The sequence below is a fragment of the Cydia fagiglandana genome, chromosome 7 (assembly GCF_963556715.1).
Source record: "Cydia fagiglandana chromosome 7, ilCydFagi1.1, whole genome shotgun sequence".
NCBI lineage: Eukaryota > Metazoa > Arthropoda > Insecta > Lepidoptera > Tortricidae > Cydia > Cydia fagiglandana.
In genome coordinates this window covers 13,862,783-13,888,106 of record NC_085938.1, presented here as the reverse complement: position 1 = coordinate 13,888,106, position 25,324 = coordinate 13,862,783, and the positions used below count along the sequence as shown (strand labels likewise).

The following is a 25,324-nucleotide window of genomic DNA, read 5'->3' as shown; positions in this document are numbered from 1 at the left end:
TTCACAGAACTAGTTGTACCATCACACACACTGTTAATTGTTCATTGGTGGCCCTTATGCCTTTTGTAAGAAGGTCCACCAATGTACAGTTAGGGGTGTTGCTGTTTATACCGAAGTAATTGATTCATCAATGTTGATCAAAATGTTTTATATAAGATAAAAATACGTTAAATAACATTGTTGCGCCATTTATGTAAAATACCCTGTATTTTGTTGGTAAGAAATAAAAGTTGATGAACTGTACTGGTGGCCAAAATAAGCAGTCACCCTGAAACAAAATTGTTATGATAAATAATAACATTCATTCACTAGCCTCCAGACAACACACATCCTACTGTATTAACCATACGTGGATGTTTTGTGTGCAAGAATGTTTTATTTATTATTTAATCCTGTGTCATCAGGAGAATAGGTATAGATAGGTACTATTTGACTGACAAAACTTAACCCTTTGCCTGTCGAATTTAATGATTTTGCATACATTCTATGTTAACTTTTTTTATAACCAAGTTTCAATCATAAAATTTTAAAATGTAATTAATTGATTTTGGTAAGTGCAAATATAATCACTGGTACATGTCATAAGTACAAAGTATTAACACAAAATAAATAAAAATATTAAAAATAAACACTCACTATGTATGTGTACTTGAACTTGTATGCAATCTCGTCCTTTGTTTGTTCAGTGTTTTTTTTTTCTAGGAGGCCCATTCCGATAAAGAAAAATAAAATAGTTGCAGGTGAAGCAAACAGTTGATCACAAGCTATTTTTTTTAAAACTGTCTTAATGTCAGCTCTAGGTAGTACTTTGTCTAAATATACATAATAGTAGTGGTGGAATGGACCCATAAGCATTCCTACAGTTAACATTCTTGCTGAAACAAAAAATAATGTACTATTATCAAAAAAATCTAATGAAAATACATTTATTTCAGATAACCAGAGATCCATACATGTTAAGATAAAATACCACAATAATAATTCAAACAAAATAAAAATTTAAATGAATAAATTAAATTAAAACGGACACATTACAACTCGGAGTAATTAACAATGGAACCGCCATTAACAGGCGTTCCCCTCTGTCGAAAATAGGCGGCCAATGGTCAACCACATGTCAACCATATGTATGGACTGACGTTTATCTGACATGACGTACCTATACATTTGATGTGCCCCGCCCCCGCAAAAAACGGCAGACTATTTTGTACCGAAAATTTTAGACATGGCGTCTCCATTGTTAATTACTCCGAGCATTACAACAAAATAAAAATTATAATTTATCTCATATATCATATAGGCCTTATATAACTAGAAAATTTTGGTAAACTATGTGTTTAAATACCTGATCTTGCCCAATCATAGCGTTTTTTAAGTTGTTTAGACCGATATTCAAACTCTTGCTGTGCCAAGTCGCCCAAAAACATAAATAATCCTGACGTTAAGCTGTTGGTCACTAGCAAGTTCCTTGGATTGAAAAGGACTGCTATACCGCGATTGAATGCTGAATGAATGGACCTATGATGGCTCCTGATAGGGCTTGTGGCTTGTAGGAGCCTCATGCTATACGCAGCATGCATTATACTTATATTAAAAATCTTCACCAGCCACACATGTCTTCTAGCGGTCCATTACGCAAATTGCCATAAATCCCATAAGCTTCTGTAAACGTTGAGATATCCTTGAAATATGATGAAATCGAAATATACAAAGTTAAATTAAAGATACAATTAACTACTAACATACGATACTTAAAGCGACAATATGTAAATCTATGAGTTACCACATATTTTTACACATGATAATGAGTAAGAATATCCTCTCACTCTCCACAAAAATTAAATAATGGACCTAAATATACATTTTTTTGCTGAAAAGCAGACATTCTTAAGTTTGTCAAGGTTGACGTGAACTGTCAAATATGACAACTAATAGGCTTTACATTCGCGGCTCGTGTCTCGGCTCGCGGCTCGTCTGGTGCCTCGTCTCGTGTCTCGTAAGCTCGTTCAGCTAATCGATTTTGAACACTAACGGCACGGTATAAGGTTTATAACCGAGTAACAAGCCGAACGCGAGTGTAAACGCAAACGCGCACAATTATGTTCTGGGCTATAACCGCGAAAATCGAAGTTCGCAAATTGCGGGGATTTTTCTCTGTCACTCTAATTACGCCTTCATTGGAATAAAGAGAAAGAACCCCTCAATTTTCGAATTTCGGTTTTCGCGGTAACCGCTCTGTCCCTCGCGTATGTTCATCACCCGTTCATTCATGGTTTCATGTTTCATTCATTCGATTCATTCAATTTCATTCTTGTCAAAATTGTGTCAATATGAGGTCAATATAAATAAATATTATGGCCCAATTAAGTGAAAATTTAGATTTTTCTGGTTTATTTAAATTAGATGTCCTCGTCCATCTTGATATAGCTTCCTACAGTTTCTATGAACTTGGACTAAAAAAGTTCTTGGCAGTTTCCAGTAACAAGGAATTATTATTCTTTTATATTAATCGTGAATCAGAACGGGCAGAGAAGAATTTTGATTGGGATTTTCTGGATAACCCGATCTTCTGCATGTGTTTTGAACCTAGTGGTACTTGGGTTCTTGTAGTTAGTGAACAGAAGATCTTGCTCGTTCCGTTTCTTCCTCAATTTACGCCTCAAAATGCATTTGATTGTAAGTGGTCTCTTTCGAGTGTCACAGTTCTTCCACTCGCAAATATTCCTAAGCCTACTACCGTTGTATGGTGGCTTACTAAGGAATCTGAAAACATAATTATTATTGGAACTAAGGTAAGTTATTTCTGCCTAATATAATACATGTTTTTCCTGTTTATCTAATGAGTTTAAAACATAATTCATTACTGTATTTTTTTTATAACTTGTTACAGATTGGCACAGTGACATTTTATAGCTTGGAATCCCAATGTGTGGTTGGAGAATGTAAAGTCTCAAGTGAAATCAAAGACTTACAGATTTGCTTTGATGATTCTTTAGATCTACTTGCTCTTGTGGTAATTTTTTTCATTCATATAACTTCATTTATAGGTGCTATAATTTTTTAGTTACTTAAAACTTTAGCACACTCGGGCCCGGATTTAGAGGCCCCTAGGCACTTTGTATGGCACTTATAGTACAGTCATTATATCCAAAAAACCGACCCTACCCGTGAATAATTAGTTCTCGGATTTTTTTTTCGTAGGTCCCTCGGGGGGGTCACTGGGAGTGTAAATTCAAAAAGTAGGCTGAATCAGGCTCCTGCGTATATTCGAAAAATGGTTTTTTTCCAAAAAAACGGTTTTTCTTCAATAACTCGGCCATTTTTGATTTTACAGTAAAACCGTAAGGACAAAAATTGTAGGAAATTTGATTCTCTACAAGTTAGTCCAGTCATTATATCCAAAAAACCGTCCCTTCCCGTGAATAATCAGTTCTTGGATTTTTTTTCGTACGTCCCTTGGGGGAATCACTGGGAGTGTAAATTCAAAAAGTAAACTAAATCAGGATCCTGTGTATATTCGAAAAACGGTTTTTCTTGAATAACCCGGTCATTTTTGATTTTACAGTAAAAAAAATTACAAAATTTGTTTCTCTACAAGTTTGGTCCTCACAATTTTTCTTCTAGGATCGATAGTTTGGAAATAAAAATTTGAAAAAAGCGACAAATTTAAAATATTTTCAACATCTCGTTTATTTTAAACATAAATGAAGAGGACTAAACTTGTAGAGAATCAAATTCCGAACAATTTTGGTTCCCACCTTTTTTCCCCTAAAATCGATATTTTAGAAATTAAACCTGAAAAAGGCGACAAATTCAAAATATTATCATTATCTCCTATGTCCCACGCTTTACGGCATAAAATGAAGGGAAACAAACTTGTAGAGAATCAAATATTCTAATATTTTTGTCCTCACTGTTTTACTGTAAAATCAAAAATGACCGAGTTATTCAAGAAAAACCGTTTTTCGAATATACACAGGACCCTGATTCAGTCTACTTTTTGAATTTACACTCCCAGTGATTCCCCCGAGGGACGTACGAAAAAAAATCCAAGAACTGATTATTCACGGGAAGGGTCGGTTTTTTGGATATAATGACTGAACTAACTTGTAGAGAATCAAATTTCCAACAATTTTTGTCCTTACGGTTTTAGTGTAAAATAAAAAATGCCCGTGTTATTGAAGAAAAACCATTTTTTTGGAAAAAAACCATTTTTCGAATACACGCAGGAGCCTGATTCAGCCTACTTTTTGAATTTACACTCCCAGTGACCCCCCCGAGGGACCCACGATAAAAAAAACCAAGAACTAATTATTCACGGGTCAAAATCTATAATGACTGTACTATTAGAATTTAGGGGGGGGGGGCCTTACCATCTCAAAACCATTGCTAGGTTGCCTGGGCCCCTTATCTAGCATGAAAATGTATGTTTGGTAATTTTAAATACCTTTTATTAAGGTATTTAAACGCTGTGTAAGACTTTTGTTTTAAGACTTGCTCAGGGGAATTTAACTATGGTATCAAGTAACAAAGAAAACTTGTATACACCCTTAAAAACTTCTTAGCTTATTTTTTGACATTATAGTAACACCTTTTGAAGTAGATAATACATGGCACTAAAATAATAAGCAAATATAAATCCAGATATGATATATTTAAATATTTTCAGATATCTGGAGGAAAGTCACAGCAGTGGAAATTAGTTCTAGAGCACAGGTCATATGGCTACAACTGGCTGCAGCAATGTCGAGCGCAGGCTGACAAGCGCGATGGCTTACTGTCCTACATCAAACAGCTGTCCAAAGATAAGATCACACTCTTCAGTCAGGGTGGCAGCAAAGGTAATATGCCATCACAGAATATATAATAGTACTTGGTACAGAAGGTTCACTCAAACAAAACGCGTCTATTACGACGGATATGATATTTTAATTATGTTACCATACAGTACAGTACCAGCCATGGTGTTTCATTTAAATATTGAGCTATACCTTGCTAAATGACTATGTAGGTCATACTAAACGACACAGAAATTTTATTATTTAGATCATTTATGATTTTATGACATTAATTATTTGTATAAAACGCGAAAGTGTGGTCCATTTCACTTTTCCCTCTAACATATTTAACTTTATTATTTTCTTCCAGATGACAAATCTCAACCCATAGAGTACTGTTTGAAGCCCACTGAATACCTGCCATCTTTTCGCAAGGGATCCAACAACTGGGCACTGTCAGCCCAGTATGTCAATGGAAGACATTTTCTTACAGCTTTTGAACTTAATGAAGGCACATTGATTGTAAGTTTAAAACTATGTTACATATGTTATTACAGGGCTGGTTTAGACGGCGGGCGAACTCGCATGCGATTTTAATTACATTACTGACTGTGGGTTACGTCCAATTCAACCGACCAATCAAAACCCGCAATGTAATGAAACTAGTGAAACTCGCATGCGAGTTCTCACATCGTCTAAATAAGGCCTTATTATCATAACGTAAACAAAAGAAATCGAACAATTCTTCTGGCCACTATTTATTTACTTCAAATGGATTGTAACATACATAATTTTTAAGAAAAAAAAACCGACTTCTATGGGGCCCGGTGAAAGATTATGGTAGATGGTGCACTATGTAGAAAAGGAGGTAAAAACAGTACTTTCTAGTAGCATTTCGTGTCCGTAAGAGTCGTAGTTCTAGCCTAACCTAACCCACTTCTCTGATAGCAGTTCGGTTCTGTGAGGATCGCAGTTCGAGCCTAATCAAACCCATTTTTCTAGTAGCATTTCGTTTCTGTAAGGCTCGCAGTTCTAACCAAACCTAACCCACTTTTGTTCGGTTCTGTGAGGATCGCAGTTCAAACCTAACCTAACCCACTTAACGGCGCATGCGGTGCGGTGTACGGGGGTTTGAGCGGGAGGGGTTTGGCATCATCATACTTTATACCTACATTTTATGGTAGGTAATCATAGCGGTTTATTTAGTTTAGGTATCATAGGGGTTTTCCGGGTCAAGGTCCGGGTCTCTGAGTCAGAGTCCGGGTCCGAGTCCCGGTCCAAGTCCGGGTCCGGGTCCGAGTCCGGGTCCGAGTCCGGGTCCGAGTCCGGGTCCGAGTCCGGGTCCGAGTCCGAGTCCGAGTCCGGGTCCGAACCGGATCCGGGTATGAGTCCGGGTCCCAGTCCAAGTCAAAATCGAAATTCGAAATCACCAAACATGTACTATGCGTCGTTGAAGAGTTCTGTTCTGATCATCATCAGCAGTTCCACTTCATCAAATGCGACAGTTTTTAATGTAAATGCTTGATTTTATGATGAAAATACAAAAAATTCTATACGTATGCCTTTAAGATTTGAGGAGTTCCCTCGATTCCTTATGGATCCCATCATCAGAACTCGAGCTTGACAGAAATGTGGCATAAAAACTAAACTTGCTTAACAAACATAACAAAGAGGACAAATCGCCAAACGTGAACTATGCGTCGTTGAAGAGTTCCGTTCTGATCATCATCAGCAGTTCCACTTCATCAAATGCGACAGTTTTTAATGAAAATGCTTGATTTTCTGATGAAAACACAAAAATCTCTATACGCATGCCTTTAAAATTTGAGGAGTTCCCTCGATTTCTCATGGATCCCATCATCAGAACTCAAGCTTGATAAAATTGTGGCTGAAAAACTTAACTTGCTTAACAAACATAACGAAGAGGACAAATCGCCAAAGGTGAACTATGCGTCGTTGAAGAGTTCCGTTCTGATCATCATCAACAGTTCCACTTCATCAAATGTCACGTTTTTGAATGTATATGCTTGATTTGTTGATAAAAACACAAAAATCACCATATGTATGCCTTTAAGATTTGAGGAGTTCCGTCGATTCCTCATGGATCCCATCATCAGAACTGGATTTTGACAAAAACGGGACCAATCTGTATGCATATACATACAATCAAAAAAATAATTTTCAAAATCGGTCCAGTAATGACGGAGATATGGAGTAACAAACATAAAAAATAAAATAAAAATAAAAAACATACAAGCGAATTGATAACCTCCTCCTTTGGGATTTGGAAGTCGGTTAAAAAAGTTACAAAAGTTTGTCTTTAATTTGCTGTTCATTCGTTATACACAAGTAGTTGATGTAATGCATTTTTTTAAATATTGTATCGCATTTGCTGCAAAACATTACTGTGAGCAGTCACACAGCAGCACAGCACAATAAACAATATTAGCTTATTTACTAGTATAAGTCACTGAGCCATCTCAGCTCTTGAAACAAGAGATGATTATGATATGACATTAATTTCAGCTGGAAAGCCCAGAGGAAGAATCACCATCGAGAACACTCAGACCATGTATTAAGAAGGATGGCCAGTATATACTAGGACTTTGGTCGCAGAGACTCATATTCCTGTTGAGAAAGAATGAGTTGGAAGTGCACAGTGCAAATTTTTCCGTTGTTCAAGTAAGTTCTCTTTTTTTTTAGAGTATTGACTACTTGAATTGGTTCTATTGGCTGTTGGTGTAAGTTGCGGGTATAGCCAAAAAGAAAGGTCATTAGGTCAATAGAACTTCAAAAATGTTTTAAGTCTTTTCTAGGAGGAGTAAGAAGGAATCCAGTCTCTACAAATGAAAGAAATCTCTAACAACGTTAAAATAACTTTCAACTTTAGTAGAGTCCAAATAACTGAGTTACTTAAGTCGTAAAGGTGAGGACTCCAGAGACTAGTCACTTTCCAAGATTACTCGGAAACGGGCAAATAAATCCTGAAGTGGGCATTAGAGTTTCAAGATTTTACAGTTTTTCAGTCGTACAGTATGTCTATTTTATGCAGGAATATACATTTTTGTATAAAACTGAATTATCACCTATTAGCAAATAGCAAAGGAATATAACACTTTAAAAACTCTTGCGTCAAACAAAAGCAAAGGAATGTCCTAGTTTTTGTATAAAACTGAATTATCACTTATTAGCAAATAAGTATTGCAACTGAAGGATGCTTAATTAATTATTGTCTGCAGGGTGAAGCACTTCTAGGCACTAAAAGGGACTTCACAGAGCTATGGGCAGCGGAGCTCATAGGCGATGTCCGCGGCGCGCACATCATGTCAGCCAAGGAACCGTCTAATGCGACCGGCGGTTGGAAGGAACCAACTTTTATGTGCGACCTTCAACTGCCGCGGTTTGCGCTCGATGGCTGCCTCGTTGTCACTTCCTGCGGGGCCTACATACTGAACACTGTGTAAGTAGATCTGAAGGAGGCTTAGATATAGTGAGGTTATAAGGTGGTGAGTGCATCATGCTAAGGAGTCTTCTAATGCTACCGTCGGCTAGAAGGAACCGACCTTTATGTGCGACCTTCAACTGCCGCGGTTCGCACTCGATGGCTGCCTCGTTGTCACTTCCTGCGGGGCCTACATACTTAACACTGTGTAAGTAGATCTGAAGGAGGCTTAGATATAGTGAGGTTATAAGGTGGTGAGTGCATCATGCTAAGGAGTCTTCTAATGCTACCGTCGGCTGGAAGGAACCGACCTTTATGTGCGACTTTCAACTGCCGCGGTTCGCACTCGATGGCTGCCTCGTTGTCACTTCCTGCGGGGCCTACATACTGAACACTGTGTAAGTGGATCTGAAGGAGGCTTAGATATAGTGAGGTTATAAGGTGGTGAGTGCATCATGTCAAGGACTCTTCTAATACTACCGGTGGCTGGAAGAAACCGACTTGCGCGACCTTCAACTGTTGCGGTTCAGAACGCTCGATAACTGACTGCCTCGCTGCCACCTTCTGCGGGGCGTACATATTGAATACTATAAGTTTCTTCCCAATCCCCCATTTCCATGTTAATTTTAAATATAATTATGTTTTTCTTGCCCTTAAATCAGTCACATGATCAGTTTACTGATGATAAATATGAAATATTTTAAATTTAGATTCAATGTCAATAATGATTTTGTGCAGGTCGGAACCGTGCGAATGGCTAGTCGGCGTGATAATGCGCGGCGGCGGCGGCGCGGAGCAGCGCGCGGCCGCGCTCGGCGCGCCCGTGCCCACTCTGCTGCGCGCCTCGGCCGACATGCTGCTGTCGCGCGGCAAGATCGCGCCAGCCATGTATCTGTTCTCGCTGTCACAGGTTAGTTGTATAACTTCTACAGGTAGTTCGCAGTCGGCGTGTTACCTATGTGCAACCTGTAGGTATTACTTGTCTCTTCATGTCAGTTGTACAGACTTGCAAATGCGACTTATCTTAACAGTTATGGACCTTTCCTTTGCCCCTAAATGTCGGAAAAAGTAAGAAACACTGACATGTGATCAAGAGAACCAGCAGCAGCAGTATTTTTCATTATATTTATTTAATTCTAAATTGCCAGAGACAGAATCCTTTGTCTTAACAGCTAGTTTAAATCAATTAAATCATTGGTTATGACTGGAACCAATTCCAAGTTCATGCTAGGCTGCTCAATAGGAGCAGAATTATCTGCCAAATTCTTGGCAGAAATGTCAAGTAAATAGGATAGCGATAAAGCTATTTGTCTTTTGTAATAATTTGAAAGGCAACACTTGCCTTTACTCAAAAACACCATAGGCATATGGTATTTACTAACAAATTTGTTAATGTCAATTATGCTAAACTTACTACTATATGTACAAAGATTATATAGAGATATATTTAACTTATGTCTAGTGTTGTTTTCTGCCTCTGACATTTGCTCACAATAGGGGAACGTGAAAAAAATAATTTCATGCACTGCAAGTGAGTTTAACTGTTCAAAGTATTTAACTAAATTATTTTTGTTCACATTACCCCTATTCCCCATAAGAATAAGCAGTGTTGTCTTAGAATTAATATTACTGTCATTTAAAATTTGTTTTATGATATTTTCAAAGCTACTGTGAGGCAGGCAATTGCTGATTGTACTAAGTCCCTTTAGGTAAAAGTTTAAAAATGAGCTCATATTGCTTCCAATTTCATCAGAATACATAATAACATTAGGTTTAGGTGTGCTTTGTTGTGTAGTGTGGAAGGAGCTATTATCATTTACATGCTGTTGTGGTAAACCGTCACACAGGCTTAGGTCGAGTAAACTGGTCGACAAATGTTCAGTCACTTGCTTACAAGCACATGACTGGGCATTGGTCAGTGACTCAAACCGCTCTGAATTATGCTTAATCTGGGATATTAAATCATCCATGGCCAAAGAATATTCATTAATCACCTTTTTAGAACTCTCATTTATTGTTTCTAAGGATTGTATGGAGTCCTCCAAACTCTGAATTTTTAATTTCAAAGTCTGTGTGTCGGTTTCATATTGCAATTGACTATTTTCTAACTGGGCAGAATACAAATCTAACTTATCCACTAAATTAACATTAATTTTACAAAATCTCAATTTTTTAAAAAACAATTTATTTATTTTTGACAAGTTCTGGTTTTTTTTTATGAGTCTATTTAATTTAATATATTTCTTTAGTTTGTTTCCGCTGCAATTTACTAACCTTGGTGTGGTGGTATGATAGGCTAAATCTGTAGTGGCCAAAAGGTTTTCAATTGGTGCGGCAACCAACTGAGAGTCGGGCCGGACCAGTTCTTTGAACAAGCTCTGAGAGTGTGCCGCTGCTGCATTGTGTTGGGCCTCCTGTAGCTCATAGATTTGTTCGTGGGCGTCGTGCAGTGCTCTCTCCAATGAGTTGATGTCCTTCAGGGCCTGCTCATACGCAGCACTACACTCAGTGAACCTGTCAACCGTCTTCTGAAGCCGGGCCCGCTCTGAATTTACATTATTGTAGTCAGCTTCTAATGAGCACAGTTCCTTTTTAAGCTTATCATTGCTATTAAGTACTAATAATAGTTCCTTCTCACTGTCTTCCCTTTCACTGAGCAATTGAGCACAAGATTCCTTGGATATTTTCAACTCCAGCAAGGTAAGTTGGAGTTTATCAGTCTCCTGCTGGCGAGCCGCTGCGGCTGCTCTGCGGGTAAGCATTGTAGACAGTTTTGCAATTGAAATTATACCCAAAAATAAACAAGGAATCGCTCACTCAAGCTAAGTGATATTTAGATACGTACTTACGTGAAATAGTGACGATTGACTGTATCTACACTGTGTTCTAACCCTGTACAATGATTAACGCTTTATTATAAACACACTTAGTAAATATTAATGATAAAAAAAACCCAGAAAGGATTCAAAGGCGAACAACAGGTTTCAAATTCATAACCTGTAACGGCTACAAATCTGAAAACAAGACACTAGTAAACGCCACTAAAGCACTTCACTTATTATGTATACATAAAACTTAATGTTAAAACTATTTAATTCACACTTATAATGCCTAATATTACATGAAATATCATTAAAATTAAAATAATTACAAGGGACCTAGCAAAATCAGCTGCTTATCGTTTGACAGCCGGGGTTGCCATCATAGTCAAAGGGGGAGTCTAATTTTAACATGTTTACTATGAAGTCCTGTTCTTCTAAATAAAGATATTAAATTGAATATTCTACTGTTACTGCCAAAATTAGCCAGCCAGACTAGAGTAAAACTATACCATTCACAACCTGCTTCTTTATTAGCTTTTACATGACTGTAATTCAGTTGTCTATGGTCCATTATTTATTACTTCTTTTGTCCTACAGAGTCAGCCGGACGGATGGGTAGCGCGTCTAGGAGTGTTTGGGCGACTCCACGAGCTATCCATGTATAAACACACCGGACATGCGGCCCTCGGCGCGCCCGCCGTCGCCATCAAAATGTTGGCGCTGCTGCTCAAGATGGGGACCAACGAGGAGGAAACCTTTGACATGTAAGTAGAGTATATCCAACTCTTGGTTTTGTCCTTCAGAGCCAGCCAGATGGGTGGGTAGCGCGTCTAGGAGTGTTCGGACGACTCCACGAGTTATCCATGTATAAACATACCGGGCATGCGGCCCTCGGCGCACCCGCCGTCGCCATCAAAATGTTGGCGCTGCTGCTCAAGATGGGGACCAATGAGGAGGAAACCTTCGACATGTAAGTAGAGTAAATCCAACTCTTGGTTTTTAGGGTTCCGAACCGAAAGGGTAAAACGGGACCCTATTACTAAGACTTCGCTGTCCGTCCGTCTGTCCGTCTGTCTGTCACCAGGCTGTATCTCACGAACCGTGATAGCTAGACAGTTGAAATTTTCACAGATGATTTATTTCTGTTGCCGCTATAACAACAAATACTAAAAACAGAATAAAATAAAGATTTAAGTGGGGCTCCCATACAGCAAACGTGAATTTTGACCAAAGTTAAGCAACGTCGGGCGTGGTCAGTACTTGGGTTACCGTTTTCTTTTTGCATTTTTTTTCTTTTTTTTTTCTTTATGGTACGGAACCCTTCGTGCGCGAGTCCGACTCGCACTTGCCCGGTTTTTATTGTTCTTCAGAGCCAGCCAGACGGGTGGGTAGCTCGCCTTGGAGTGGTCGGACGATAACTCGAGATGTCGAAGTATAAACACACTGGTCATGTGGAGCATCTAAATATTGGCGCCGCTGCTTATGATGGGGACCAATGGGGAGAAAACGTTTGACATAAAAGGCGCATTCAAAATGTACTAAAGACATTTTTGATCCTTTACCAAAAGATCACTTCGCATTTTGTAATCGCGTTCAATAGCTGCGTTGCTTTCGTTTGCGATATGAAGTATAGTTATAGTATAATACTGTAATACACATAAAAACACGAAATTGTATGCTTAGCAATCCTTCTAACTAATATACCCTAAGGGGTTTAGCAACTTTACTTTCAGCAATACTTAAGTACTATGTCTAGCCTAATTTTTTGTCAGATCTGCGCACCTACGCCCTAAAGTGACCCGTTTTCATTACTCTTTAGTGTATCAAGAAGAATTCCACTTCCAAATGACATATGTTGAAATCTCAATATTAGATCATTTCTTTCCAGGGACGCAAAATTCACAACGCTCTCAACAGTCGAGCTAACCGAACTCACATCTATCGCCGCCGCCATCGGTCTCTGGGACCTAGTTCCAGTATTCAGCACACACTGCGGTCACCCCGCCCTTATACTGACCGCACTGAAATCTAGGAAACTCTGCCGCAGCGCGATCAACTTTTTACTGCAACAGTTGTATATTGTGCCGCTGCTTTTAGAAGAAAATGCTCAGTGGCTGTTTGATTTTATAGCAGAGAAATGTGACAGTTTTGACACGAAGATTCTCAAGGTAAGTTATCTATCGGTCTCTGTGTGGGACCTAGTTCCACTATTCAGTACTCACTGTGGTCACCCCGCCCTTATACTGACCGCACTGAAATCTAGGAAACTCTGCCGCAGCGCGATCAACTTTTTACTGCAACAGTTGTATATTGTGCCGCTGCTTTTAGAAGAAAATGCTCAGTGGCTGTTTGATTTTATAGCAGAGAAATGTGACAGTTTTGACACGAAGATTCTCAAGGTAAGTTATCTATCGGTCTCTGTGTGGGACCTAGTTCCACTATTCAGTACTCACTGTGGTCACCCCGCCCTTATACTGACCGCACTGAAATCTAGGAAACTCTGCCGCAGCGCGATCAACTTTTTACTGCAACAGTTGTATATTGTTCCGCTGCTTTTAGAAGAAAATGCTCAGTGGCTGTTTGATTTTATAGCAGAGAAATGTGACAGTTTTGACACGAAGATTCTCAAGGTAAGTTATCTATCGGCACAGGGCGGACACGCCATACATCAAAACTCGTTTGCGTGTATATGTGTGAACGGCACGTCTGTACACGCGTCATTGTGTGAGTAAGTCGCTTAGGGCTACTATTTACATGTTTTTGAGTTCACGGAGCGTTATCGTTGTACTTGTAACGTAAATATCAAACATTTTTATTCCTAAAATTAAAGAAACAAACATAATTTACAAGATGGTATTTTCTCCTAGATCCTTGCTATAATAAACTGTTCTATTCACAGGTCACAGCTAATATTATTTGAACATTATATGCGAACTCACCCGTAACCCGTAAAGGCCGTAAAATATTACGTAAAGTATGGTGCGGCAATAAATTACCAAAAATGTCATGTCGAATTGTCGATACACAATTAGCGTGGACTCAATATAAATAATTACAAAACGCTACTTTTTAATATATGTATAATAAAAATAAATGTTCTTTATTTCGTGAATTTGAAAAACAACCGACATCGCAAAATACATCGGCATTTTGAACGTTGCGTCATCGCGCCGCGGCGTTGCTAGCCGAACTGAGAGTATGTCAGGAGTCCGTCAGAACTCAGTCGCGGGGCGAGGTAATCCGAGTCGGGGCGGGGCGGTGCGTGTCCGTTCTGTATGATAATACTATTACTTATTCTGTGCTATCGGTCTCTGTGTGGGACCTAGTTCCACTATTCAGTACTCACTGTGGTCACCCCGCCCTTATACTGACCGCACTGAAATCGAGGAAACTCTGCTGCAGCGCGATCAACTTTTTACTGCAACAGTTGTATATTATACCGCTGCTTCTAGAAGAAATTGCTCAGTGGGTCTTTGATTTTATAGCAGAGAAATGCGATAGTTTTGACACGAAGATTCTAAAGGTAAATTATATCTTTTATTAGTTAAAATATGCTATGAAGAAGTCTGTTAGTAGTTTTGCTGAAACGCTATTTTTGGATGCTGTACGTATTTGTTTACAGTCAAATTTGATGGCAATAAAATTTCAAGTAGGTATACCTAGGAGTGTTTTTGGCGTAATTGTAAATGTATTGTTAAAATTGGAAGTCAATTTGTATTTTTTTTTCAGTGCTTCTGTCTTTGGCTGAATCCAATGCAAGAACAATTACGACCCGTTATGCGAGATTTGAATCAAGGAATATCTTCAATCTACGTAAGTACCTATACTTAAATTATTTTAATCTTTTCAGATTCTAGAACAGTACAGTCTAGGAACATCTTCTACACATCTTCATCTTCTTCGTTATTTTTATTCTTATTCTAGGATCTTCTTCTTGTATTGTAGTTTGTATAAATGTCGTTTGTTATTTGTATATTATGTCAGGTCTCTACACGGTCTCCACTAAAGCACCAAGGCTTGCCGTGACATTTTTCTGAGTGAGGCTGTTTCGTAACATCCGTTCGTTTTATTCTATTTATCCTTAATATTTTTACAAGTAGGTAATTTACGTACCTTATTATTCCAAGTCGTGTTAGAAGCTAACGATATTAAAATATTTAACATTATTGCTTACTTTACCGTTTTTTCCAGACAACAAGAATGCTCCAGCTAATATCAACATTTATGCGTGTAGCCTGCGCCCTCGAAGCCCGCAGCCCGTGCCCAGACATCCACCTCGAATTAACGCCAACCGCCGAAACGTGGAAGAATCAGTTTGTACCCCGAAGGTAGATTGCTTCGTATACTTAATTATCTTTGAGTCACTTAAAGTTACCTACTTAATTTGCACAGTCCTGAAAAGCGAATCACTGCACTCACGCACTCACCACTTCACTCACTCACTCACTTCACTTTTATGTATTTATTATTAATTAATTAATTCCAGCGAACTGATATACATGGAAGTATTCTGTCCGCTCAGTTATGACCCAACGTAAACTATTCGATTGTAGGCGGTGCTTACAAACTATTCGATTCGCAACTTCAGTTCGTCCGAGATGACAGTCAGTGACGGATAGCTAAATTGATTTATAAAAACAACGTTTTTTTGTAATTAAAAATGTCTTCATGTGTCGTGAAGTAGTGAAGAAGTTATTTTAGTTTATACCAAGGATAGTGGAATCACTTTTCACTTGTAGTAAACAGATAACTTCAGTAAAACTTGGATTTGTTTTCAATACTACCGTGCTAAGCTAAAACGTAACAACTGCATACGACTTTCATAACAACACACGACTTTTTAAATTGCGAGGATAATAGGGATGGTGTTATGCCAAATGAAGTAGACTATTTTATTAACTTGTGCTTCGTTTAGGTATTTTCTATATAATTATAAATGTAGTAATGAATTCTTTCTTACAGATTTGTATTTTCCTTTTTTATTTCATGAGATGGAGCTGTAAAAAAACTATCTAATTATTTCAAATTAATAATCAAATTTGATATTATCATTTTACATTACTTTCCATTCAGATTCCCACAAGATGCCATTCGCAGAGAACTATGGAAAAAAGCTGTCCAATTAGAGAGACATGAAATTAAGTGGAGGCCTGGAAAGATATCTAGAATATGTTCTATTCATGAGATATAACTCGTGAGATAATCATACCCGGTCTCCTATAATGTAGATACACTTCCACTGAATTAATTTAACAAATACACACATTATCTGAAAATGTTGATCATTCGAATCCACCCTCTACCGTCACATATATGTAGGTTCTCTCTCAAGCCATTTCCGTCAGTAGAAAAGAGCGGCAAATTTAGAAAATGTAAGCGCGCGAACGGGCGTGGTCCCATACAAAATTTTAATTTTGCACCTTTTTCTACTGATAAACTTGCTTGACCGGCTATATAAAATATTTCCATTGGAACTGAAAGTGGGGATTTATTGTGACTCCGTCTATTCAAATATTTTTGACCCGATTCGTGTACCCATGTAAATTTTGCAGGCTGTATAGCCAGTCCGAATTCTAAGATCAAGTTTACCATACATTTACAATGGCGTACTTGATCTTAGAAAAACGGACAGACTATACCTGAACGTGACTTCACACTGCCATACAAATTGATAATAAAATATACAAAATACTTATTATAGCTGAATACATTTATACAACAATGATATATTTACTTATGTTGAGTTAGTCTGTCATTTCATAACAACATTTTAACTAGTTATCTTTTAATCTGCATTAAATTATTATACGTGAATTATTTGACTGGTTCTTCAATGTATGGCATAAACCTATCCCTGTCCAAGTCATATTCTAATCAAATATGAACCGCAAACTCTCAGCGGCCAGTACGTACAGCAAGAAGGTTATTAGCGGATTAATGTCGCTTATTGGTAGTTATTGACATTATATGCATTTCATCTACACTTAGCTATGTACCATTAGTGTAATAAAGATGACTATTATTTTGTTTACCAGCTTTGATTACAGGCTCTGTAAACGCGTCGTCTTATTTAAATGTGGGCGTAATTTTCTATGTGTGCTAATTTGGCCCGAGAATTTGAACGGTAATGTTCCTAAAGGCGGTTTCCATACTAAATATATGCGTTCACTGATTAATTCATTCAATGATTCTCTATTCAAACAACTGGCTTTATCTAATTCCTAATAAAGGAAGAAAGGCAACCATTAATAAGATTCTAGATTCCCATAGACAGTGGTTTGATGGATATTCACCTTTTTTTCAAACCAGGCAATGATTCTCATGGTACGTAATTTTGAGAAAGCTGATTTACTGTAGTGCGGTAAGTGCGTGTAGTATATTTTTGAATGCTTTTCCATGCAAAATATTATTGTAAGTGACTGTACAGCTAATTTGTTTAACATTTATTTAGCCACTATACCAGCTAAAATATCTTAGCCTCTAGCCGCCCAGAGGCCTATAAAAAGGTCGCCTGTGCCATTCTAATTTGAATCTTTGTTTTGACAAATCAAAGTTAATTTTTTGCTTGGCAAGGTTCGACGTCTGGGCGGAGTCTGGGCGGCTAGAGGTTAGGTATAGTGGCTAAATAAATGTTTGATTTTGCCTTTAAAGGACACTCAGCTGCGGTTTAGGACACTGGGCGTTAACCGACGACGGGAACGCCAAAGTGATGATGACGGAGACGCCAGTCAATACAGAAGTGATCGGCAGAGTCGTAGACGTGGCTTGTGGAAGACATCACACATTGATTTTGACAGAGAATGGGGTGAGTCCGAGTTATTTTCACAAGGAAAATGTCGACACAACAGCATATTTTTTACTTTTGAAAATAATACATATAGGTACTATATTAATCATCACACTGAACGTACTGTCAGGCGTGGCTTACTCCGCGATTTCGTCGCGTTGCTACAAGTACATGCGGCCCACACCAATTTTGGTGTCTAGCAGTAGGTAGTAGTTGCCGCGCACCGCTAGGGAACGGACGTCTGCTCGCGCTTGCGCCACCGTTAGAGAGTGAATTCTGTATCTAGTACCATTATTTATTCTGCGGTACTGTTCCATGGCAGATATACGCAGCAGGAGACAACAGCTACGGGCAGTTAGGTGTCGGCGCGGCGTGGGCCGGCGCGGCGGGCGACGCGGCCGCGGCGCGCGGCGAGCTGCTGCGCGCGCGGCACGACAACGCCACGCCCGTCACCGCCGTGGCCGCTGGCCATTACCACTCGGCCGCGGTCGATCAGGGCGGCCGGCTCTACACGTGGGGGTGAGTACTGTAGCTATGCCTGACGGACATACGTAGTGAGCTAAGGGTGGCGTGGTCACGGCGCGCGGCTCTTTAATGCGGTCGCGACATGGCAACTGTATGTCGGTCACTCTGCGGCCGCTGTCAACCTGGAGGGCTGGCTCTACACCTGAGCGTGATTCTTTAAAGATATATCCCTAGTGTACTTACTGTCCAACCTACGTCTCAAATTGAAAAGTTTGTAGTTTTGATAAATGGATAAATGAACATTTTTCTTTTAAGGTGGGGCGTGCACGGTCAGCTCGGTCTCGGCACCATCGATGACAAATGGACTCCGCAGCTAGTTACCAAGTTCCAGGGCAGAAAAGTAAGGAGATTGTTCTTTATTTCAGACAGCGAATTTCTCAATAATAGGATAGAAGACCTTAGAAACAATACTTTTCATTACGATTTTGAAATTGTACTTTTTACATACATACATATAATCACGTCTATTTCCCGGAGGGGTAGGCAGAGACCACGGATTTTACGATCCTGACATACCTCTTTCGCTTCCTTCACGTTTTTATGGCCAAAATACTAATGATAGTTCAATTCACCAATTTATTCAACTGATTTTTTATTTTAGTATAAAATTGCTACAAAATATTGTGTAGTAAATTGTTATTTAAGTGTCTGGGACATAAAAATCAAGTTTAGTACCAACTTCACTTCAATTGAACAACAATTTACAACTAATATTAGATGCTGAAGGAGTCGAAACTAGAGTTCTGGTTAATCCAGTTATAATATTAGCTGATAATTGTGGAACATTAGACTTTTCGGTCGCCGCTACATCTATTGTCAAGTACTAGTACTTATAATTCCGCTACTCGATGCTAGATTTGACTACGAAAATAATAGTCGTTTCGGTACCAAAATTGATGTATGGAGTGAGCACTGTACTTTTTTCTTTATGCTTCAACGAAAATTTTACGTCATTAAATAAATCTCGTTTCTTTATCCGGCAGGTCCTGCGCGTGGGTTGCGGCGCGTGTCACACCGTGGCGCTGGCCCGCAACGGCGAGGTGTGGGCGATGGGCGCCGGCGTGTTCGGCCAGCTCGGCTCCGGCGCGCGCGACAAGACCTCGCTGCCCCTGCGGGTCGCGCTCGACCCCGTCGAGGACATTGCCGTCGGATACTTCCACAATGTATGTGTACCTATAGCTGCTGCGTTTGTTGTACTGTAGTGTGGTGATTTATAAATGTGAGCGGTTGGCGAAAGCTTGGTCAGCTTGGCTCTCGCGCGCGCTCGAAAATAATTTTTCTCAAAAATGGACGTCAAAGTCGACTTTGCCGTGTAAAAAATAGGTCGCGAAGCGCGGAGTTTATGGTCAGTCAAAAATTAAAAAGTTAAAAACATTGCAGTCTCGATTTTAGGACTGCAATGTTTCATACAAATTCCATTATTTGTCGAGTTCCAAACTTTTTAAAAGTTGAAATGGCCATATCAAATGAAGGCACAGGCCCATTAAACAGCCAAACAAATGATTAGTACCGCGACTATTTAGCTGTCTCAAATAGGTTGGCGTATTTTCGGCAGAAAAATACACTTCTAATTTTTATTAAAAAAAATAAAAAGGCGGCAAGGGCTTTGTTCTGTGAAAATATATACGTAAGAATGTTGCTTTTGTAAAATATTTCTATGATATTTATATTTCTTGCACCATTTTTGAGAAAAGCACTATATATGACTCGGCTGGAAGTCTACTTGCTGGCTTCGGATTCAATTAAACGGACTCCCAAGGTCGTCCGTTTAAAACGAATCCTCAGCCTGCAAGTAGCTACTTCCGAGCCTCGACAATAATGTACTATTTCTCAAAAATGGACGACAAGGTCGACTTTGCCGTCTAAAAAATAGGTCGCGAAGCGCGTAGTTTATGGTCACTCAAAAATTAAAAAGTTAAAAACATTGCAGTCTCGCTTTTGGGACTGCAATGTTGCCTACAAATTCCATTATTTGTCGAGTTCCAAACTTTTTAAAATTTGATATGGCCATATTAAATGAAGGCACAGGCCCATTAAACAGCCAAACAGATGATTAGTACCGCGACTATTTAGTTGTCTCAAATAGGTTGGCGTATTTTCGGCAGAAAAATACACTTCTATTTTTTTATTAAAAAAATAAAAAGGCGGCAAGGACTTTGTTCTGTGAAAATATATACGTAAGAACGTTGGTTTTGTAAAATATTTCTATGATATTTATATTTCTTGCACCATTTTTGAGAAAAGCACTATATATGACTCGGCTGGAAGGCTACTTGCTGGCTTCGGATTCAATTAAACGGACTCCCAAGGTCGTCCGTTTAAAACGAATCCTCAGCCTGCAAGTAGCTACTTCCGAGCCTCGACAATAATGTACTATTCTACCGCTGCGAGACTATGTTGAGAACATTGCTGTCGGATACTTCCACAGTTGGGTTAGTTTGACTACCTATAACGTTGTGAGACAGATGGTAAGAGATAAAATTGTAGAGGTTCGGTCATCTACTGCTCTGTCCTGCTAGCATAAGTTGCGTTCGCGCGCGCGACTCCATTAATCTAGCGCGACTTCAAGTATGGACTCGCGCGAGAGAACGCAACTCATGCTAGACCTTCTGATAGTTTATTCAAACAATGAATGAGGTTAACTTCAACGAAAAAACGGAAGGAAAAATCACAATTTCAGCCGTGGAGAATAATTATAGGCTAGCCTCGATTGATTATTCATGTTTTTGATTCGTGGATTGATTATTTATCTGTTTTTGTTTCAGTTGGCGCTAACTCAAAAGCGTGAGTTGTGGTGCTGGGGCGCAAGTCCGCAGCAGGTGCGCGCCGCCGCCGCGCGCCGCGACCCGCCCTCCCCCCTCCCCGGCCACGCCGACCCGCACCTCGCACCCGCCAGGGTCGACACCAGTAGAGTAGCCGCACCCGTCTTACAGGTACCGTGCATTCAATACATATACCCCCTTATGTTTTATCACTTTCTATCAAAGACAAACCGTTCATAGCGAATTCAGGCCATTAACGCGTTTATGAATAACGCCAATAGTCCCTACTACACTCGGCAGCACGATCTGTGGTGCTGAGGCGCGAAATCGCAACAAGTCCGCTCGACGAGACTCGCCTTCCACTGGGCTGCACGATTTTACCGCAACGCGCACTCGTATTATACCAGTAGAGTATTTGCACCCATCTTACAAGCCTCCGCGACGAACGCTCCAAATGTGCACGCTCGACGCGGACGCCAACCGCCATACAGTCCGCACAGTAAGATCGAGTACCTAGCCATAACATAGGACATTTGAACATGGACGTGGCGCTAAGTGGTGCTAAATTTAGCAAATCGATTTTCACCTTATCACTGAATTGAATGAAAATTAAATCGATTTTTATTTTACAGATGTCAGCCGGTTGGCATCATTCGTGCATCATCGACAGTGCGGGCACGCTGTACTCGTGGGGTTTGAATTTCGACGGACAGTTAGGTCAGTATCTTAATAATGATTTATTTATTTATTTTCATTTTAGAGTGCATCCAGATCTAAAGCTGCTGGCGCATCATTTGCAAAAGGAACAGTAACTGCGCGTATTTCATAATACAATGGGCAGAGATGTGTTGTTCTTAATTATACCTTCCGCCATACGTCTTCAGAACACATCAATTAATATTTCTCTTATTCCCGTAACTTGTCTAGTTTTTAAGGACGAATAAACGGGTTTCATATTCACTTAAAAAATGTTTATTTTTGGTGCTTATAGGAAGTGGTGACAGAAAACAAATACCAATACCAACCGAGGTAAGGATCCGGACGGATTCGCAGCCCGACAACGCGCAAGAGGCCAAGACCCCCACCACACCGCGCGACGACGGGCCTACCAAGGCTCTCGTGGCGTGTGGAGGCGACTTTACCGTGTATATTGACGACGATGGCAGGATTTATGCCACTGGAAATATGCATTTGCAAGTAAGTCAAATGATCACCGCACTAGATATTGTACACTACCTTGTAACATACAAAATATTCAATTAACCCTAAACCTCCAAAATGTGTATTGCGTCTCACATTTTGCTTTAATGAGAGAGTGAGACGCACTGACATTAGACAGGTGGAATACCACCCTTACCTACATTTTTTATTTACAGACTAACAACGAAAAGGAAAAGGGCACCAATCGCGTCATAATGATGAAAACGACTAAACGCGTCATCAAAATCCCCGCCAGCCGCTCCAACAACAAGTTCCTCTTCCAGCCAATCGACCGGATCGACATCATGTTTCCCTTTGACATCGACGGCTCGCAGAGGAAACCTCTAGAACCGAGACTCAACCCCCTCACGTCCTGCAAGGATTTCAAAAAGAAATCATGGGCCGACGACATCATTCTGCTTCTAAGGGAATATATAAATGAGGATATACTTGCCAATAACCTTAACATGGCTGCTAAACTGGCTTTCCATAATAAAAAATACTCAGATTGTTTAAAACTTCTGTTAGAGAATCTAAAATCCAGTCCGCAAGAAGACCGCCTCTACCTCACTCATACGGAATTTGAGGCCAATGAAAACAAAAGCGCCTCGCCCAAATATCTGCGCAAAGAAGACGAACTCAAAATTGTAATTACAAATATAATGTCTAAGAGAATCAAAGACATATCTCTGACTATACTCAACGAAGATCCCTATCCTGTAATAGATTCTTCTATATACCAGAGTTTGCCGTGTTGTTGCAATGAAATGAAATATATACCAAAGAAAACCATCGCTACATCCACTACAGTTATATCCGAAAGTGACTTATCAGTAAAAGCAGCAAATATAATAGACAGATGCATCAGTATATTCCCTGTCGATACTAAACTATGGGAGGTATGTTTCCGCCTCTCTAAGGACTTTTACTTAGAAAATAATTTGGCTGTTGCTGAATTAGAAAGAGTATTACGTAAATACATGGAGTCTAATGCTACGACGATGGCAGGTGCCATAATGTATTCAAATGATTGTGCTCAATACAGTAAAATTTTGTCGCCCAAATTCTACTTGAACATGTGTAGCGAAGTACTTGATACGTGGGGCTGAAGAGAGGTAAGGATTTATTTTGTGGATATTTCCTTGCGGTATCTATCAGAAATTTATTAATTACATGGCGCAATCAAGTCGGTCATGGCATATCGAAGCAATAACGAGGGATTGAACTTTGAATGGATTGAAAGCGTTAGAGATTTTTACATTTTGTGGTATTGAATTACCTACAATTTAAATTGAATGATTATAGTATAAATTGACTTAGTATACTTCAATAAACGTTTATAATAAATAAATATTTTGCTTATTAGCTTACTTAGAAGAGCTTATATTTTAGTAAATCAAATCTGTCCAACTAATGTGATATATCTTCGTTTCTTTTTTTTAGAGCTGATTGTTGTGAATGTGATTTATTCGACTTGACAACTTGTGTATATTGTTTGATTAGTTGTGTTAGAAGTGTTGATGTATGATTCGTGTTGGAGTGTTTATGTTAGATTGTTGTTAGGAAATAGACCTACATGTCATATAATTGTAATAATTGTCGTGCTATGAACTTCACCATATTAATTAACTGTTACCCACCTAAACCTATTTTCGTTGTATTTTCTTCTAGTCACTCTACTGTTTTACCTGTCAAAGATGCTTATAATGTTGTTTTATATTTGTTGTATTTAACGCTTAAGCAAGATTTTTATATAGTCATTTTCATTTCTGTGTTGCCATTGCTAAGATTATTAGTATAGACCAATTTTAGTAATTTTGAACAAACTAATTGTCTTGATTAACAATTGTGAAAAATTGTTACTAACTCTTTGTTTTTACATCTTTAAGTTTTAGCCTAATTATTCTTGTTGATATTATAGAAAATATTGTCAATCTAGTTCTACAATTTTATGTTTTTTTTATAATCAAAATTTCTTGTCTAATCTTTTCGACGCTAACGACGGATATATCCGAACCGCAGATTCAACGGATTAATCTGTCACAGACCACAGAGCAATATAGACGTACCTGCATATGCATAAAGTTCAATTTCAGTTTTGACACTTGGTTGACGTGGCGTGAAGTGGCCAGGCTCAAAGAATAAGAGCTTTATTATTCTGTAAGTGTAAACTGACTATCGCATCGCCCATTCTGGGGTTAAAGATTATTCTAACGTTCCATTGCGACTCTACCACAATGAACAAGATCATATGAAAAAATCGATGTAACACCTTGTTGGTATTTTGTATTGGCTTCACAAATAATACATAAATTAATGCAGAACTTTGCGACTTACATTATTTTATAATTTTGTTTCACTGACTTCTAATTAATGTTATTGTAATACAATAAAATATTGTAATCAAAAACATATACATAAATAAAATACCATATCAACCAATAGATTTTTTTTTATTATTAACACGTTTACCGTCCGTGCATTATATGACATGCACCGTCAAACTAGCTCTGTCACGTCAGAAATGGGAATGCTCTATACATTTGTGCATTACCTGTAATGCCCGGACGTATCGATCCATGTGAGTAGTGAAGGCGAGGGACAGTTAAAGTGTTTACTTTTTTATTTATGCCTTTGAGGCCAGTAAAAAGGCTTTACCTATAATACCAGTCAAGACAAAACCTTAGTGAGGTTTTTATTTTCGATGCAGTGTAGTTATATCAATATCTTTTAACCTTTTGAACGCCACAGACGGCAATAGACGTCAAATCGTGACAACGACGCCAAAATTTGAAGTCGATCGTTTTTTGATGAAAATCTACTGAAAAACACCCCACATTTAGGTTGGCATTATTTATTCACGAAACCAAATTTACCCCCGTGACGTCAGTGGCACGGCAAATGGACGCGCCGTTTGGCGTTCAAAAGGTAAATTTTAGCTTCTGGAAGGTATCAAAATTACTACAGTAAAATAAAGAAGATAAATACAGAAAAAAACTACATGTATA

General features: G+C 38.9%; 2 protein-coding genes across 2 annotated transcripts; one reads left to right on the top strand and one right to left on the bottom strand.

Annotated features, from left to right (window-relative positions):
• Positions 1 to 1,904, bottom strand: LOC134666328 (mpv17-like protein 2). Its single transcript, XM_063523474.1, has 4 exons — positions 1,743 to 1,904; positions 1,346 to 1,662; positions 637 to 875; positions 1 to 268 (listed from the first exon to the last, which is right to left on the bottom strand). The coding sequence occupies exons 2-4, from the start codon at positions 1,578 to 1,580 to the stop codon at positions 128 to 130; spliced, it is 615 nt and encodes a 204-aa protein (XP_063379544.1). The 5' UTR covers positions 1,581 to 1,662; positions 1,743 to 1,904; the 3' UTR covers positions 1 to 127.
• Positions 1,905 to 2,329: 425 nt separating this feature from the next.
• On the top strand, positions 2,330 to 24,741 carry LOC134666011 (uncharacterized). The gene is made up of 19 exons (XM_063523092.1): positions 2,330 to 2,792; positions 2,891 to 3,013; positions 4,670 to 4,841; positions 5,149 to 5,300; positions 7,305 to 7,460; positions 8,018 to 8,238; positions 8,959 to 9,130; positions 11,640 to 11,806; positions 12,931 to 13,210; positions 14,772 to 14,855; positions 15,234 to 15,370; positions 17,694 to 17,847; positions 18,152 to 18,348; positions 18,610 to 18,694; positions 19,338 to 19,517; positions 21,120 to 21,287; positions 21,749 to 21,833; positions 22,108 to 22,313; positions 22,493 to 24,741. Exons 1-19 carry the CDS (start codon positions 2,355 to 2,357, stop codon positions 23,423 to 23,425), a joined length of 4,110 nt encoding a protein of 1,369 aa, XP_063379162.1. The 5' UTR covers positions 2,330 to 2,354; the 3' UTR covers positions 23,426 to 24,741.
• The last annotated feature ends 583 nt before the right edge of the window (positions 24,742 to 25,324 follow it).